General features: G+C 48.7%; 1 protein-coding gene across 1 annotated transcript in view; it reads left to right on the plus strand.

The window, feature by feature from the left end:
• Positions 1-12,966, plus strand: part of TVP23A (trans-golgi network vesicle protein 23 homolog A) — a 38,783-nt gene extending 25,817 nt beyond the window's left edge. Inside the window, exons 4-8 of the mRNA XM_056866231.1 lie at positions 4,109-4,253; positions 5,238-5,327; positions 9,110-9,238; positions 10,544-10,672; positions 12,817-12,966. Of these exons, the coding sequence (XP_056722209.1) occupies positions 4,109-4,253; positions 5,238-5,327; positions 9,110-9,238; positions 10,544-10,672; positions 12,817-12,966 (643 nt within the window). The remainder of the gene's footprint in view (positions 1-4,108; positions 4,254-5,237; positions 5,328-9,109; positions 9,239-10,543; positions 10,673-12,816) is intronic.
• The last annotated feature ends 3,323 nt before the right edge of the window (positions 12,967-16,289 follow it).

A 16,289-nucleotide genomic window follows, 5' to 3' on the forward strand; every position in this document is an offset into this window, starting at 1 on the left:
GATGTTCGAGTACCTGGTGATGCCCTTTGGCTTGAAAAGTGCTCCAAGGGTCTTCATGCAATTGATAAATGAAATACTTAATGATCTCCTATTTAAAGGAGTGGTAGTCTACTTAGATGATATTCTCATTTACTCTAAGCCTTACGAGGAACATGTTGCCATGGTCAAAGAAATGTTACAACGTCTCAGAGAAAGTCAACTCTATGCCAAGGTGTCTAAATGTGAGTTCCACCAGGACCAATTGACTTTCCTAGGTTACATCATTTCGCACCAAGGACTAACCATGGATCCTGAAAAGGTGTGAGCTGTAGTAGACTGGGAACCACCCTCCACCCATAAACAAGTACAACAGTTCCTAGGGTTCACAAATTTTTACAGGGGTTTTCTAAAAAACTTTGCCCAAGTTGCGCTACCCATCATCGACCTCCTTAAAACCAAGGGGAAGGGAAATGCAGCTACTCAGCGAGCGCACGGGTGCAGTGGACACCGGAGTGTCAAAAGGCTTTTGAGACTCTTAAACAATTGTTTACAACTGAGCCCGTACTGAAACATCCGGATTGCGGGTGGCCATTCGTCATTCAGGTAGATGCTTCCGAGGTAGCCATGGGGGGGCCTCTTGCAGCGGGGGAAAGACGATCAGCTGCACCCCTGTGCGTATTTTTCCAAGAGGTTTTCCCAGTCCCAGCTGAACTGGCCCATTTGGGAAAAAGAGGACGCCGCTGTAAAGCAAGCTTTAACGGTATGGAGACATTTTCTAGAGGGGGCAGACACCCCGTTTGAGGTGTGTACCGATCACAAGAACTTGGAAGCCTTAACGGGGACTCCGCCAAACAGGTGCGATGGGCGGATTTCTTTTCCAAGTTCAATTTCATAATATGCCATGTCCCGGGGAAACAAAACCAGCTGGCGGATGCTTTGTCCAGGCTTCCCCAATACCCGAGTAAGCTGGAACACCCCACGGAATCACTTTTCACTCCCGCACAGAGGGGTCTGACGCCTACGTTAGCTGTGCAGACCAGTGCCCAAGCACAACAGTCCCTCGAGGTTGTGGACGTACCGCGCCCGAGTGAAACGCTCGCCCTCCTCCCTGCAGCGCTGCAAACTGAAGCATCGGGGGAACCCGCAAGTCCTACTCCTGAGGAACCTCCGGAATCCTCTTCCCCATTTACTCTCCCGGAGGGACTACCTAGTTCCTTCGGAGACGCGTTGGTCCAGGGTTGCCAAACGGAATAGTTAACCAATGCCATTCCTGCAAATCTTGTGAGGAGGGGGGAGCTGTGGTTTAAAGACACCAAATTGTATGTGCCTAAAATACTTCGGGGGGAGGTGTTGGGTCTTGCTCATGGGGTGAAGTCTGCAGGACATTTTGGTTTCGTAAAGTCGCTACACCTACTCCGGCAGCAGTTCTGGTGGCTGAAAATGCGATCAGACTTAGACGCCTTCGTTCGCAGTTGTCCCACCTGCGCTGTCGCCAAACGGCCCCAGGGAAGCTCCCGGATTGCTGCAACCGTTGGAAACACCCTCGAGACCATGGGAAGTTATTGCTATGGATTTCATGACTGATGTCCCTCTCAGCAGGGGGGAAACTGTCTTATGGGTGATTACGGATCTGTTTTCCAAGCAAGTACATTTAGTTCCTTGCGCTGGCATGCTTTCTGCCCCAAGGTTGGCCCGGTTATTTGTGTCACATGTCTTCAAATATCATTCGTTTCCACGCAAGGTGGTCTCCGACTGCGGGCCTCAATATGTAGCTAAGTTTTGGAGGGCTTTTCTCAAATTAGTGGGGGTGGAGCAGGGGCTCTCAAGTGAATTTCATCCTCAGACCGATGGGCAGACCAAACGTGTTGGAATGTTATCTGCGATGTTATGTTAATTACCATCAAGATGACTGGGTCGACCTCCTTCCTTTTGCTGAGTATTCTTATAATAATGCTGTGCATCAGTCTACGGGGTTTAGCCCATTCTACGCAGAGTACGGGAGAGAGTTCAGGCCCTTAGGCAGTATTGACGTTTCAGGGGAGGAGGGGGGCGCCGACATAAACAAATGGGTCCAAGCAATTCAGACCACCTGGCCGTGGTTGCAAAGGAATTTAGAACACGCTAAACGAAAGTACAAGGTTCAAGCTGATAAACATCGTTCGCCTGGTTGGGAAATCAAGGTGGGGGATCTTGTGTATCTGTCCACCAAAAACCTACATTCCCTGCGCCCCTGCAGGAAACTCAGTGAAAAGTACCTAGGGCCTTTTCCCGTATCGAGAATCATCAATAAAGTGACCGTAGAGCTCGCCCTCCCCAAAGGTACATCCAGTGTTCCATGTTAGTCTTCTTAAACAACATGTACCCTCGCCCGAATGGCATCCAGAAGCTCCCCCAGAGGTACCTAGCATGGTGGGAAGAGAGGAACACTTTGAAGTTTTCAAGATCCTTGATTCCCGTGTCCACAGGGGTTTGCTACAGTATCTAGTTCGTTGGAAACACTTCGGTCCTGGGTATGACGAATGGGTAACTCACCACCACGTTTCTGCCCCCCCGGCTAGTCCGCCAGTTCCATGTGTCATACCCAGAAAAACCCTCCCCGTCTGACCGGGGAGGTGGGAGGGGGCCTTAAAGGGGGCAGAATGCAGGCACGGCCTGGTACTCGCCAACAAGGTGGACAGGCCAGATGGCTTTTCAAGGTTGTTTATTCAGTTTCACTTTGTTTTGACTTCGTTATTCTCTGGGAACGGGGACCCGTTATCTAATGTTGCCTAGGCAACCCAGAATGTCTCTTCTCATCTTTTTATCGTCTGCACCCAAAACCCTTACTCATTCGTGTCCTTGCTGTTTCCAAGTCAATTTCTGAAGCTCTCTGTGTATTTTCTAAATAAACCAACTTTCTATGGAATTCGGAATTCCTGTCTAGTGTCTAGTCACTAGTGGGCCCAGAATTTGGCTAGTGGGCCCAGAGCTGACACCATCTTCTGGTCAATTGGCTCCCACTGAGGATGCATTTGTAGCAATGAAGCAGTAACCTGCACTGAATTCTGCGGGTCTCAGTAGACCAAACACTGAACATGAGCAGTGTGATGCGGTAACTAAAAAGGCAAATGGGATCTGGGGCTGTATCAACAGATGTACTCACCTAGAGTACTGTGTTCAGTTTTGGGCACTGCAATTTAAGAAGGATATAGACAAGCTGGAACATGTCCAGAGGAGGGCAACAAAGACGGTGAGGGGTCTGGAGACCCAGGTCCTTTGAGGAAAGGTTGAAACAGCTGGATATGTTTAGCCTGAAAAGGAGAAGACTGAGAGGGGATATGGTAACCATCTTCAAGTACTTGAAGGGCTGTCATATGGAGGATGGTGCCGAGTTTTCTGTTGCCCCAGAAGGTCGGACCAGAACCAGCGGGTTGAAATTAAATCAAAAGAGTTTCCATCTAGACATTAGAAAGAACTTTCTAACAGTTAGAGCGGTCCCTCAGTGGAACAGGCTTCCTCGGGAGGTGGTGAGCTCTCCTTCCCGGGAGGTTTTAAGAAGAGGCTAGATGGCCATCTGTCAGCAAGGTTGATTCTCTGACCTTAGGCAGATCATGAGAGGGAGAGCACCTTGGCCATCCTCTGGGCATGGAGTAGGGGTCACTGGGGGTGTGGAGGAGGGAGGCAGTTGTGAATTTCCTGCATTGTGCAGGGGGTTGGACTAGATGACCCTGTTTGCCACTGCCAGGAGGTTTTGGGGGCGGAGCCTGAGGAGGATGAGGTTTTGGGAGGGGACTTCAATGCCATAGAGCCCAATTGCCAAAGCAACCATTTTGTCCAGGTGAACTGCTCTCTATCGGCTGGAGATCAGTTGTAATAGCAGGAGATCTCAAGCTAGTACCTGGAGGTTGGCATCCCTAGCCCGAATGCGTCTCTCTGCCTGGCCAAAGAGTTACTATTTGAAGGGGGAGGTGCTTTGGGGAACATTGAGGAAAGGCTGCCATGTTCCCCCCACCCCGTAGCCCCACTTCCTGGTTGAAGTTTTCACTTGCTGGCGTTGCAGGGACAGCATCAGAGGCAACCTGCATGTGTGTGAGCCAGAGCGACGGTCCCTATCCTCACAACTCACGGGCATGCCGGCTTGTTCTCTTAGGCACCCGCTGGCCACCTTCTTCCACCTCTTCTTCCGGGTGAGCGCCATCATGACCTACTTGTTCTGCGATTGGTTCAGCAAGAGCTTCGTTGCCTGCTTCGTGGTCATTCTCCTCCTCCTGTCCTTCGATTTTTGGTCTGTGAAGGTAAGAATCCCCGGGCTGTCCCCGGAACCTGCCCCTGTGCCACCTGGCCCCATTTGGCTCTTCGCTCTGGATCACAGAATTTCTGGCCCCAAAAGACATCCTGGACTTACATGTAGGGTGGGCACCCAATTAAACCCACTGTAGTCAAGTCCTCCTACCACTTTCCATTGATTAATGGATTATGGTGATTTGTCATGAATGTGCAGACCAGTAAGAGAAGATTTTTGAAGGACTCAAGCGCGCTTTCCTCGTTTATAATGCACAAATGTCCTGGGGGCATCTCTGAGAAGAGACATTCCCTGCAGTGGGAGCGAGAAAAGGAATGCCTCTTCCAAGATGGCACCTGCAAGACCTGGAAATGCTTGTATTAAAAATAATTTCAGTGTTTTGAAAAATCAACTGCCTGGCTCACTGGGGATACCTTTCAACTCGATCTATCCACTAAACACTACAAGTCCAGTAGTGACTGAACCAGGGAACTTTTGCAAGCACAGCAAGCTGCTCTACCGCTTGGACCACAGCCTCTTCCCAAAACCCATCCCCATAGGATATTGCTTTACAGCTGAGTCTTGCTTCCTTTGATTGGCTCAACCCAGTCCTGAGCACAAAAAGGTCTCAGCAGCCTGTGAAAGACCCGCAGCGCTCATCTGAAATGAGGCTCCTTTCCTCATGTAGGGTGAGATTTCTCAAGCTTCCAATAGCCGAGGGGGTTGTTTTTCTGAATTAAAAGGGACAGATGAGCCCATCATTTGCACGTTGGCATGAGGCATCGTTCTGACTGTGCTTCCTGTTGGCCTCCGGCCCAGATCAGTGACTCAGGCAGAGTTGCAACAGCCTCCTCTGAAGCAGTCCAATCCCCCGGTAAATGGTGCAGATCTTGGGTATTAGTGCAATTTTAAACCACCACCTCCAACAAATCAAAGTCATCCCACAAACCCAGGCCTCCTCTCTGAAGCAGCTGCCGCTTTTCATTTTGCCACTTAGAACGTCACCGGAAGACTGCTGGTTGGCCTGCGATGGTGGAACCAGATTGACGAAGACGGGAAAAGCCACTGGGTGTACGAAGCCAAGAAGGTATGTTCCTAAGGTGCTTATTTCCACAGGCAAGGCGAACGTCTCCCTTCCAAATGGGGCCCGATGCAGGAAATGCATCACATGGAACACAGAACAGCGGCACTCTCTTTGGCGGGTTTTGCAAAAGACGCTGTTCAGCGTGGTCTCAACTCAGCCTGTTCCGGAATCAGTCCACAATGTGTGTTTTGCCTGATGGACCCTCTCCTCCGATTATCAATTTAGATCATTTGGATAGGTGGCTCCTATTAGAGAGCTAGTGTGGTGTAGTGGTTAAGAGCAGTGGTTTGGAGCAATGGACTCTGATCTGGAGAACTGGGTTTGATTCCCCGCTCCTCCACATGAGCGGCAGAAGCTAATCTGGTGAACTGGGTTGGTTTCCCCACATGAAGCCTTGGGCTAGTCACACTCTCTCACTACCTCACAGGGTGTCTGTTGTGGGGAAGGGAAGGCGATTGTAAGCCAGTCTGATTCTCCCTTAAGTGGCAGAGAAAGTTGGTATATAAAAACCAACTCTTCTTCTTCTTCTATTGAGGAAATCTTTACCCTTGGCCTGCTGAGCTTTTAAAGTTAGAAACCAATTGGTGGGCTATTTCAGCTGTTGCATTCGCTGTCATTGTTACTTCAGAAAAAAAAATACTAGATAAATGGCTTCAAGCCATAATTGTTCCTGCCCATAAAAAGGGACAGTTTAATCTGCCTTCTAATTATCGCCCCATTAGTTTACTTTCAATTCCTTGGAAATTATATGCTGCCCATTTTAAGTTAAGACTGTGTCAGTGGATGGAAAAATTTTCTGTAATGCTCCAGAACAAATTAGTTTTTACGACGGTTCCTCTAAGCGCCACCATACTTATACTCTTTCTTTTTTTTGGCAGATAAGCATTTTTCTCTTAGTAGGAAGCTCTATGCCCCTTTTACTGATTTATGTGCTGCATTCAATTTGATTTCTCACTCATGTCTGTGGAGCAAATTGGAACAGTTACACACGACACCAAGACTACTATTTTTAATTAAATCTTTGAACTTTACATCTTTAGTTAAGGTGAGATGCCCTGTCACTGGAAAGTATCCCAATCTAATTTCAGTATCCCAATCTAACGAAAGAAGTTCAACAGGGCTGTATTTTAGCCCCAGATCTTTTAAATTTGTACTTATACAGTCTCCCGCTCAAGTTAAATCACAGTAATTTCCATCTTCCTGAATTCAGTGCTCATCATCTGCTGATTTTATTGTCTGCAGATGATGCTTGTGTTATTATCTTGTACGCGAGTAGGCTTAAACTGTATACTTTGTGGTCTGGTGAGTTTTTGCCAGGATAACCAGTTGGTTATTAATTATAGTAAACTGAAGGTTTTAGTTTTTCAGTTAAGTGGACATCCATAGAAAATTGTTAGTCTTGGATAATTAAAGGGCATCTGAATGAGCACCCGTTTGGTTATCTTGGATTTAATTTTACAGCTTCCAATACCTAGTCTATTAATCTTAATCGTGGTTTGGAAGGAATGAAAGCGCATTTAGTTGCTGTCAGGAGGTTCTTTTTTCAGTCTGGGGGCCCAACCCTATTCCGATGGTTCTGGAGGTTTATCAAGCAAAAATCCTGTCCTTTTTACTATATGGGGCCCCTGTTTGGATTTCAGCAGCGCCAGCTAGGCAGTGCAGGTCTCATTCTTGCACACTCTTCTGCAAGCTCCTAAATGCATTTCAAATTCTGATGTACTGCTGGACACTGGATGTAGTCAAATTTCTCATATGGCTTGCAGTAAAATTTAAGCTCTTTTTGTTAGATTGTGAGTCTATACCAGAGCTCATCAGATGGACTCAGTCTGACATTAACTGATAAGTTGATGGAGGATAAGGTGTTTGAGTTTAGGGTTTAATTTGTCCTTCTCTTCTATTGATACACCAAATGTTAGAAAGAAGGCTTTGGAATCACTGATGGGATTAGACCAGGAGGTCATGAATTTAGATGCAAGGAGATGTTGTTTCCCCCTTTGGGGGCGGGGGCTTCTCAACTCCTATTTTCCTGTTATGCTGGGTGATTTTTCTTTTCTAAGATTTTACTTTTCTCTTTTTTTGAGAGTCAGCGTGGTGTAGTAGTTAAAAGCGGTGGTTTTGGAGTGGTGGACTCTGAGCTGGAGAACCGGGTTTGATTCCCCACTCCTCCACATGAGTGGCGGAGGCTAATCTGGAGAAATGAGTTGGTTTCCCCACTCCGCCATCTGAAACCAGGTGGGTTCCTCTGCGTTCTATCCTGCTATGAGAACATGCAGTTTAATTTTGCACGTGAAACTGTTGCCCACCAGTACACTCCGATGGGTGGTTTTGGGGGGCTACATCTGTTTTAGTTGTAAGAGCTGATTAACCATTCTTCACTTTCCTTTCAAGCTCCCGTGACCCAAAGGTCTTGAGCAGTAAATGGGGAGCCTTTATTTCTTTAAGGAAAATATGGTGGAGAGATACTTGGCCACCACTTGTTCTTGGATCTCTATCCACCAGCAAAAAGGGGACTATTTTATCTTTTGTTACGGTGGCAGGCAATATAATTAAAATACGGGTAATCCATTGATTAATTAGAATTGTGGTAATCCATTGATTAATTAAAATCACAGTAAGTATTGTATAGGGGACATTCCAACATCATATGAGATAGTGTTTCAACTCTCTTCAGGTCACATGGACAAATAAGGTAAGTTAGCGTACCTTCCTTTTTAGCACCGCTGAAGGAGCGGCATTCAGGCGAGCGAGCATAAAAGCTCTGCGGCAACAAGGGACGGATAGGCTGCTAAAATAAGCAGGGGTTCTCAGATGGAAGGATACACAAAAAATTGGGGTAGAGCATACTCTCCGAACATGCATTATGGAGCTTAACTATTCTGAATGCCTGTGCCACAACAAAGGTCACCCACTGCCCCAACTGTGTTCACATCCCATAATCCCAGAGGAGGACCAGCAGCGCTTCAGAGGTGCCTGGGAGACGCTCGCCCCTCTGGTCTCACAGGGGATGCTTCTCTGGCGCACCCTAAACAAGTGGCCCGAGTTGAACTTAGGAAGCCCATTCATAAGTCACTCTGCACATGCCTACGTGGGTAGTTGCTTTATACAGAATCAGGGCGTGGTTCATCTAGCTCAAGATTGCCTGCTCAGACTGGCAGCGGCTCTCCTGGGTCTCAGGTGGAGGTTCTTCCACATCACCTACCACCTGATCCTTCAATCAGAGATGCCAGGGAATGAACTTGGGACTTCCTGCATGCCAAGCAGGTGCTCTACAAGCCATGCCAAGCCAGTGTCTTCCCCCTGAGGCTGCCTCATACAGAATCAGACCACTGGTCCATCAAATCAGTCTGAGAGCCAGTGTGGCATAGTGGTTAAGAGTGGCAGACTCTAATCTGGAGAACCAGGTTCGATTCCCCACTCATCCACATGAAGCCTGCTGGGTGACCTTGGGCTAGTCACGGTTCTCTCAGGACTGTCAGCAGTGCTGATTCTATGACCTTAGGCCGACTGTCAGCAATGCAGCAAAGGTTTGGGCCACTCTGTTGGGAGCCAAGATACTTATGCAGAGATTTGCTTGCTGAATATGATTTAAGAAAAAACAAAAGGCTTGGGGATCGGGATGGCCAGCCACCATTTATAATGAACACTGAGGAAGTGTATAAGCCAGCATGAGGAAATGAATCTACGTTCTTAGAATCAGTGGGAACCCTGCAGTGGTTCCCATTTCTGCTGAATGTTGCGCTCTTCCCGTGTGATGCCAGCTGACTCGAACCCTCTCGCCTCTGCAGGTCCCTTCCAGCGTCGCAGCCCCCACGGAAGCCGAGGCCCGGATCTTCTGGCTGGGACTGATCATCTGCCCCATCATCTGGACCCTTTTCTTTTTCAGCACCCTGTTCTCCTTGAAGCTCAAGTGGCTGGTGAGGCCGGGGGGATCCTTCGGGGCCGGACTGCTGCCGGTTGGGAAGGGTCAGCCTCTCCTTCTCCATCGCTGCAGCCCCAATCCATCTAGGGTGGCCGGCATCAAGGTGTGGCTTGCAGCCATGCTGGAAAGGCGACTGATCTCCAGACTGCAGGGGTCGGTTCCCCTGGGAAAAGCAACTTTCTTGGAGCGTAGCCCTTTAGAGACCAACGATAGGCAGATGATGAGAAGGAGGGCATCTTGACCATCTTCTGGTCACTAGGGGTGTGGGGGCTGGAGGTAGTTGTGAATTTCCTGCACTGTGCAGGGGGTTGGACTAGATGGCCCTGGTGGTCCCTTCCAACTCTAGGATTCGATGATATTTTCCAGAACCAACGAAGGGAACTGCGACTCTCGAAAAGGTTTTTCCTCTGCTTCGGCTTCCAACCTGGAAGGTCACAGAGACTAGGGGAGGCAGCCAAGAGCACCGTCCGTTAAGTGACATCACATCCTCCACAAACCCACCCTCACTGGGCACCTCCCCCCCAAAAAAATCTCCCAGCATCCACGCAGGCAGCACAGGGAACTCTTAGCGGTGTAATGAACAAGATTGCTCGGTAGCAATTACTGTTTTTTTTTTTTAGTAAAAGTGCATGAAAAACTCCTGCATGGAGACTCCACTGCCAATGTGGTGTAGTGGTTAAGAGTGGTGGTTTGGAGCGGTGGAGTCTGATCTGGAGAATCGAGTTTGATTCCCCACGCCTCCTCATGAGCGGCGGAGGCTAATCTGGTGAACCGGATTTGTTTCCCCACTCCTACACATGAAGCCAGCTGGGTGACCTTGGGCCAGTCACACTCTCGGCCCCATCTACCTTTACAGTTTGTCTGTTGTGGGCGGGGGGGAAGGAGAGGTGATTGTGAGCCGGTTTGATTCTCCCTTAAGTGGTAGAGAGTCGGCATATAAAAACCAACTCTTCTTCCTCTTCCTCTTTGTGTGTGCCTCTGCAATGGTGACAGCTATACAAAGAACCCTCGCCATGCAGAAGCCGAAGGAGAGAAAAGCCAGCCCCCCCCCCCCGTTTGCTTTAAAAAAAATCCCCAAACTAGAGTTCTCAGAGCGCCCTTTTCACATGGCCATTGGGTATCCTCGGCCCTGCCCACAACTTGAAAATGGAGTCATCATTAGGCTGGGACTTCTACTTGCAAAATGTACCCAGAATATGAGCCCTGCAAGCAAACTCCAGCCGCACCCAGAACCGTCCTTCCTGCCCTCCCTTTGCTAAAGCACCAAACAGGATCTACCCTCCGTCTGCTTTTCCCCTAGGCGCTCGTGATAGCCGGCATCTCCCTCCAGGCTGCTAACCTGTATGGCTACGTCCACTGCAAGCTAGGAGGGTTGAAAAACCTCCACAAAATCACCGCGAGGTTCCCAGCTCAACAAATGTTCCCAAGGGTGAGTTGGTTTATTTTAAATGAACAACCATCTACGAAGCTATACGGCGGGCTTAAACGTTCAGAACAATATTAATCACTAGGAGGGAGAATGATAGCAAAAACTTCCTAAATAACAAGCCAACCAAGAAAGGAAAAATAATAGAATCACAGAATCATAGAGTTGGAAGGAGCCATAGAGGCCAACTAGTCCAACCCCCTCCTCAATTCAGGATCAGCCTAGTGCATCCCTGACAAGTGCTTGTCCAGCCTCTGCTTAAAGACTGCCAATGAGGGGGAGCTCACCACCTCCCTAGGTAGCTGATACCACTGTCAAACAAATTGTACTGTAAAAAATTTCTCCCCTAATATCCAGCTGGTACCTTTCCACCCTCAATTTAAACCCATTATTGCAAGTCCTCTCCTCTGCTGCCAACAGGAACAGCTCCCTGCCCTCCTCTAAGTGACAGCCCTTCAAATGTTTAAAGAGAGCAATCCTGTTCCCCCTCAACCTCCTCTTCTCCAGATTGAACTTTCCCACATCCCTCAGCCTTTCCTCGCAGGGCTGGGTCTCCAGGCCTCTGGTCATCCTCATCGCTTTCCTCTGCACCCGCTCCATTCTGCCCACATCCTTTTTGAAGGGAGGCCTCCAGAACTGCACACAATCCTCCAGGAGCAGCCTGACCAATGCTGTTTACAGCAGGACTATGACATCTTTCAATTTGGATGTTATGCCTCTGTTGATGCATCCCAAGATCGCATTAGCCTTTTTTGCTGCTGTATCACACTGGCTGGTCATGTTTAGCTTATTGTCCACCCATACCTCAAGATCCTTTTCACACACACTGCTGCCCAGAAGTGTATCCCTCATCCAGTATGCGTGTCCCTCATTTCTGTTACCCAGATGTAGAACTCAGCACTTCTCCTTGTTGAATTGCATCCTGTTCACATCCACCCACTTTTTCAGTGTGTTCAGAGATTGTTGAATTCTATCTCTGCCTTCTGGTGTGTAAATAAAAAACACTACAATAAACTAAATAGGAGCCAAAATGAAAAGCAGAAGCCACTCTCAAGGCAAAGAGAAGTGGTAGAAGACCAGGGGACCATCACTTGGCCGGGAATTTCACAGTCAACCTCCGTCACGAAGAGTGACTGGCGTGAAACAGCAACAGCATACGAGGCTTAGCAAGCAATGCACTTCTGTGCTTCAAGAGAAGGAAAGCAAGAGGAATTCAGACAGGACCAGAGCACAACTTATTGCGCGGCGTGGGGAAAAATGCTATGCATCAAGCGTGGGCCCCTCTGCAGAAGGCCCGGTGCACAGGGAACACCCTCTCACACGCGCTGGAGCAGATGGCAAAGAGCTGGGCTGGGAGGAATAAAAGAGCCGTGCCAGTCACGGGAGATAAAAAAATAAGGCCAAAGCAGAATAGGCAAAAATGTATTTTATTACTCAGGTTAAAAATTCCCTACGTATTTCGTCCAAGCGGCTTCTTCAGGGGAATCTGCTAGTCTTACAGTGGTCTTTAATTGGTGAACCGGGTTGGTTTCCCCACTCCTCCACATGAAGCCAGCTGGGTGACCTTAGGCTAGTCACAGCTCTCTCAGCCCCACCTGTGTCACCGGGTGTCTGTTGTGGGGAGGGGAATGGAAGGTGATTGTAAGCCTGTTTGATTCTTCCTTAAGTGGAGAAAGTCGGCATATAAAAACCAACTCTTCTTCTTCTTCTTAAAGAAGAGTATAAGTTTAGTAGCTGCACAGCAGGAGGAGGCCGGTGGGCCGGGTACTCCTCTGTTTGAGCCGGCAAACGGACTTATGCTTGCTCAGAACACGCTCTCTGTTCACAGACTGCCAGGACTAGATGAACCAGATTCGAGTCCAGCAGCACCTTAAAGACCAATGAGATTTTTGGGGTAGGAGCTTTTGAGAGTCAAAGCTCCCTTCTTCAGATTTGAACTGGATTAATGACATTTCACTCATTTTTCAGGACACGCCAGAGGGATTCCAGAAGACGGTTCTGAAGGGGATTGGAACATGAAAACCACAAGGTGAGCCAAAAAACTAAAGGAGGCGAGTCTCCAGGTTGGAAAGGATCAAGACAGGCTGCATCTCTGTCCCAGAACTCACAGCGAGAATTCTGCACCGGTCCATCCCCCACATCCCCAGTCACAGGCTGAAAACATCATGCGCACGCACGCTCCCAACTCTGTGCCGGCAGGAATCCGTTCTGGCTTCTTCCTCTTCTGGAGCACCCGACTCGTGGGAATCCCCTCCAACCGGCTCATCCCTCGCATAAAGACGGATGTTTTTGATTGAGGATGAGGAATTGAAAGTCAGAACTTGTCCTCTTCCCCTGGCAACCGAATTAGCGGCAAGACCCGTAAATGAGGGCCCCTCCTTGGCGTGGTGGCTTTGCCTGCTGCCCCCGAGCGAACTCCTTTTATTTTTTCACTTTATTTATACTACGCCTTTCTCCCCAGTGGGGACCCAGAGCGGTTTACATCATTGTCCTCTCCTCTGTTTTATCCTCACAATAACCCTGTGAGGTAGGTTAGGCTGAGAGAGTGTGACTGGCCCACAGGTCACCCAGTGAGCGTCGCTGGGCATTTTCTAGAGCCCGCTTTAATGCCCTCCCTCCAGCTTTATTAGACAGCAGAGATCATAACATGCTACTTGATCAAAGAATATGCCCATGCAGCACAGATGAGATCAAAACAATTGGTCATGCTCTCTTATACTGCATGTTTTATTGTGATATCCGAAGAGAGCTGATCCAACCACTATTAAGAAAGTTACCTGGTCGCACAGAGGAATTTTATGTTAAATATCACCTCAGATAAAGACCCGGAAGTCACCAAACTTGCTGCAGAATTCTGTTTCATAGCAACAAGGATAAGACATGCTATGGGGAAAGCAACGGAAGGTTGAATATAAATTTTGATTTCAGATAAATATTAGATTTTAAAACAATAATTTAATGTAGTTTAATTATATATAATATACTGTATTTTTATTTTATTTATTATATTTGCTTCTGATATGTTATTTTTTATGTTGGTCTTTGACTGTAATAAAGTATAATAATAACCCAGTGAGCGTCCACGACACGAGTGGGGATTTAAACAAGGGCTTCCTAGATCTTAGTCCGACATTAGTCTGTGGAGAGTTTTACAGATAACATGGACTGCCAGAAAGACAAATCAGTGGGTTCTAGATCAAATCAAGCCTGAACTGACCCTAGAAGCTCAAATGACCAAACTGAGGCTGTCGTACTTTGGTCACATTATGCAAAAACACGAGCCACTGGAAAAGACCGTCCTGCTAGGAAAAGTGGAAGGCAGCAGGAAAAAAGGAAGACCCAACAAGAGATGAACGGATTCAGTCAAGGAAGCCACGGCCTTTGGTTTGCAAACCCTGAACCAGGCTGTTAATGACAGGACGTTGCGGAGGCCATTAATTCACAGGGTCGCCATAAGTCAGAAGCGACTTGACGGTGCTGAACTCACACACACACAGGCTGACTCTTGAACCACTACACCACGCTGGCTCTCATTTGGGCTGCCAACTGAACCTAAGCAATGCCAAAGAGGCACTGGCTCCGGTTTAGATTCCCTATCAGTTGCTCTCAGTCCTTGCTTGATCGCTTCATTACCATGGCGAACAAGAGAATGTTATGAGCGTTTAGGGCAGGGCTGTTGAACATAAGGCCTGGCCTGACCATGTGTCATTTATGTCATGTCTGGCCCTCGTAACTATTGAGTTCAACACCCCTGGTTTAGGGATCCCATGGAAACTGGCCCATGGGCCAAACACACAGGCCATCACTACCAACCACCACTCTTTCGCACCCACCACACAGGGGCGCAGGTGTTTCCCACACTGCATTCGTCCGCCCCCAGCATGAACCAGGAGAGAGCTATTGTGGCGCCGTGGTTGGAGTGTCACTTTAAGAGCTGAGGGATGCCCCAGCCTTCACACCCCAGCACAGCCACAAAGTTGAGGAGCCAGCGTGGTACAGTGGTTAAGAGCAGTGATCTGGAGAACTGGGTTCGATTCCCCACTCCTCCACGAGTGGCGGACGCTAATCTGGTGGACCACGTTGGTTTCCCCACGCCGCCACACGAAGCCAGTGGGGTGACCTTGGGCTAGTCACAGTTCTATTAAGAGCTCTCTCAGCCCCACCTACCTCCCTGGGTGTCTGTTGTGGGGAGGGGAAGGGAAGGTGATTGTAAGCCGGTTTGATTCTTCCTTAAGTGACAGAGAAAGTCAGCATATAAAAACCAATCTACTACTAGAGGACCTTGTGTCAGTCACACTCTCTCAGCCTTGCCTACCTCACAGGGGTGTTGCAAAGATAAAACTGAAGCGGGGGGGAATCGTGTGTGCATCCTTGAATGGGGGAGGGATAAGACAGAAGCAGCTGGCAACAGAAACAAGACCACGGGGCAATCAAGAGACAGATTGGGAAACAAAGCAGCGGGGGGTGGTGGTGGTCCCGTACCCACTCTTTGAATGACTAAAGTCTTCTGTTTTTCTATTCCAGGTTCTGTTGTGCCGGTTGGCAATCGCTAAGGGAGATTTGCCTTCTAAACAGAGAATGTTATCAACTACCGACACTGCACACAGCCCACTAAAATAGCAGCGGAACACAGACCACACTAAGAGGGAGGCTCCAGAAATGCAAAACGGGGCACACCGAGATGTGGATGTCTCTAATAAAAAATGCTGTCGGCACGGTTCTCGGACTGGGTTTACTGGTGAGGAGGCTCACGTGAACACATTAAGCCACCTTACACGGAATCAGACCTTTATGGTCCACTGAGATCAGCACTGAGGTTCCCCCAGGCCTCAGGCCGAAGTCTCTGACCCGGTCCTTTTGCCCCTGGAGATGCCAGGGATTGAACCGGGGACCTTCTGTGTGCCAAGCAGAAGCTCTTCCTCTGAGCTGTGGCCCCTCCCCAAGAGGATGGCTGCTAAGTCCAGTCTAGCTGTTCAGCCCCTCTGCCCCTCGGGAAGCTGCTGTAAGAACATAAGAAAGGCCCTGCTGAATCAGACCCAGGCCCATCAAGTCCAGCAGTCTGTTCACAGTGGCCAACCAGGGGCCTCCAGGAAGCCCACAAGCAAGACGGCTTCAGCAGCATTTATCCTTCCTGTGTTCTACAGCACCTGGTATAATAGGCATTCTCCTCTGATCCTGGAGAGAATAGGTATGTATCATGAATAGTATCCATTTTGACTAGTAGCTGTGGATAGCCCTCTCCTCCATGAACATGTCTACTCCCCTCTGAAAGCCTTCCAATTTGGCAGCCATCCCCACATCCTGGGGCAGGGAGCTCCACAATTTAACTCTGTGTGGTATGAAGAAATACTTCGTCTCTTTGGAATCTCTCACCCTCCAGCTTCAGCAGATGACCCTGCGTTCTGGCATTATGAGAGAGGGAGAAAAGCTTCTCCCTGTCTGCTCTCTCCGTATCATGCATAATTTTATATACCTCTTAACCACCTCCTTTCCAAGCTAAACAGCCCTCAGTGTTTCAACCGCTCTTCATACTGTCTTGAGGAGGAGCATCTGCTGACTAGCTAGCTGAAGCGGCCAGTGGGGTGCCCAGAGGTCGGTGCTCAACAGACTTCATCTGGCA

This window comes from Euleptes europaea, chromosome 21 (genome assembly GCF_029931775.1).
Source record: "Euleptes europaea isolate rEulEur1 chromosome 21, rEulEur1.hap1, whole genome shotgun sequence".
NCBI lineage: Eukaryota > Metazoa > Chordata > Lepidosauria > Squamata > Sphaerodactylidae > Euleptes > Euleptes europaea.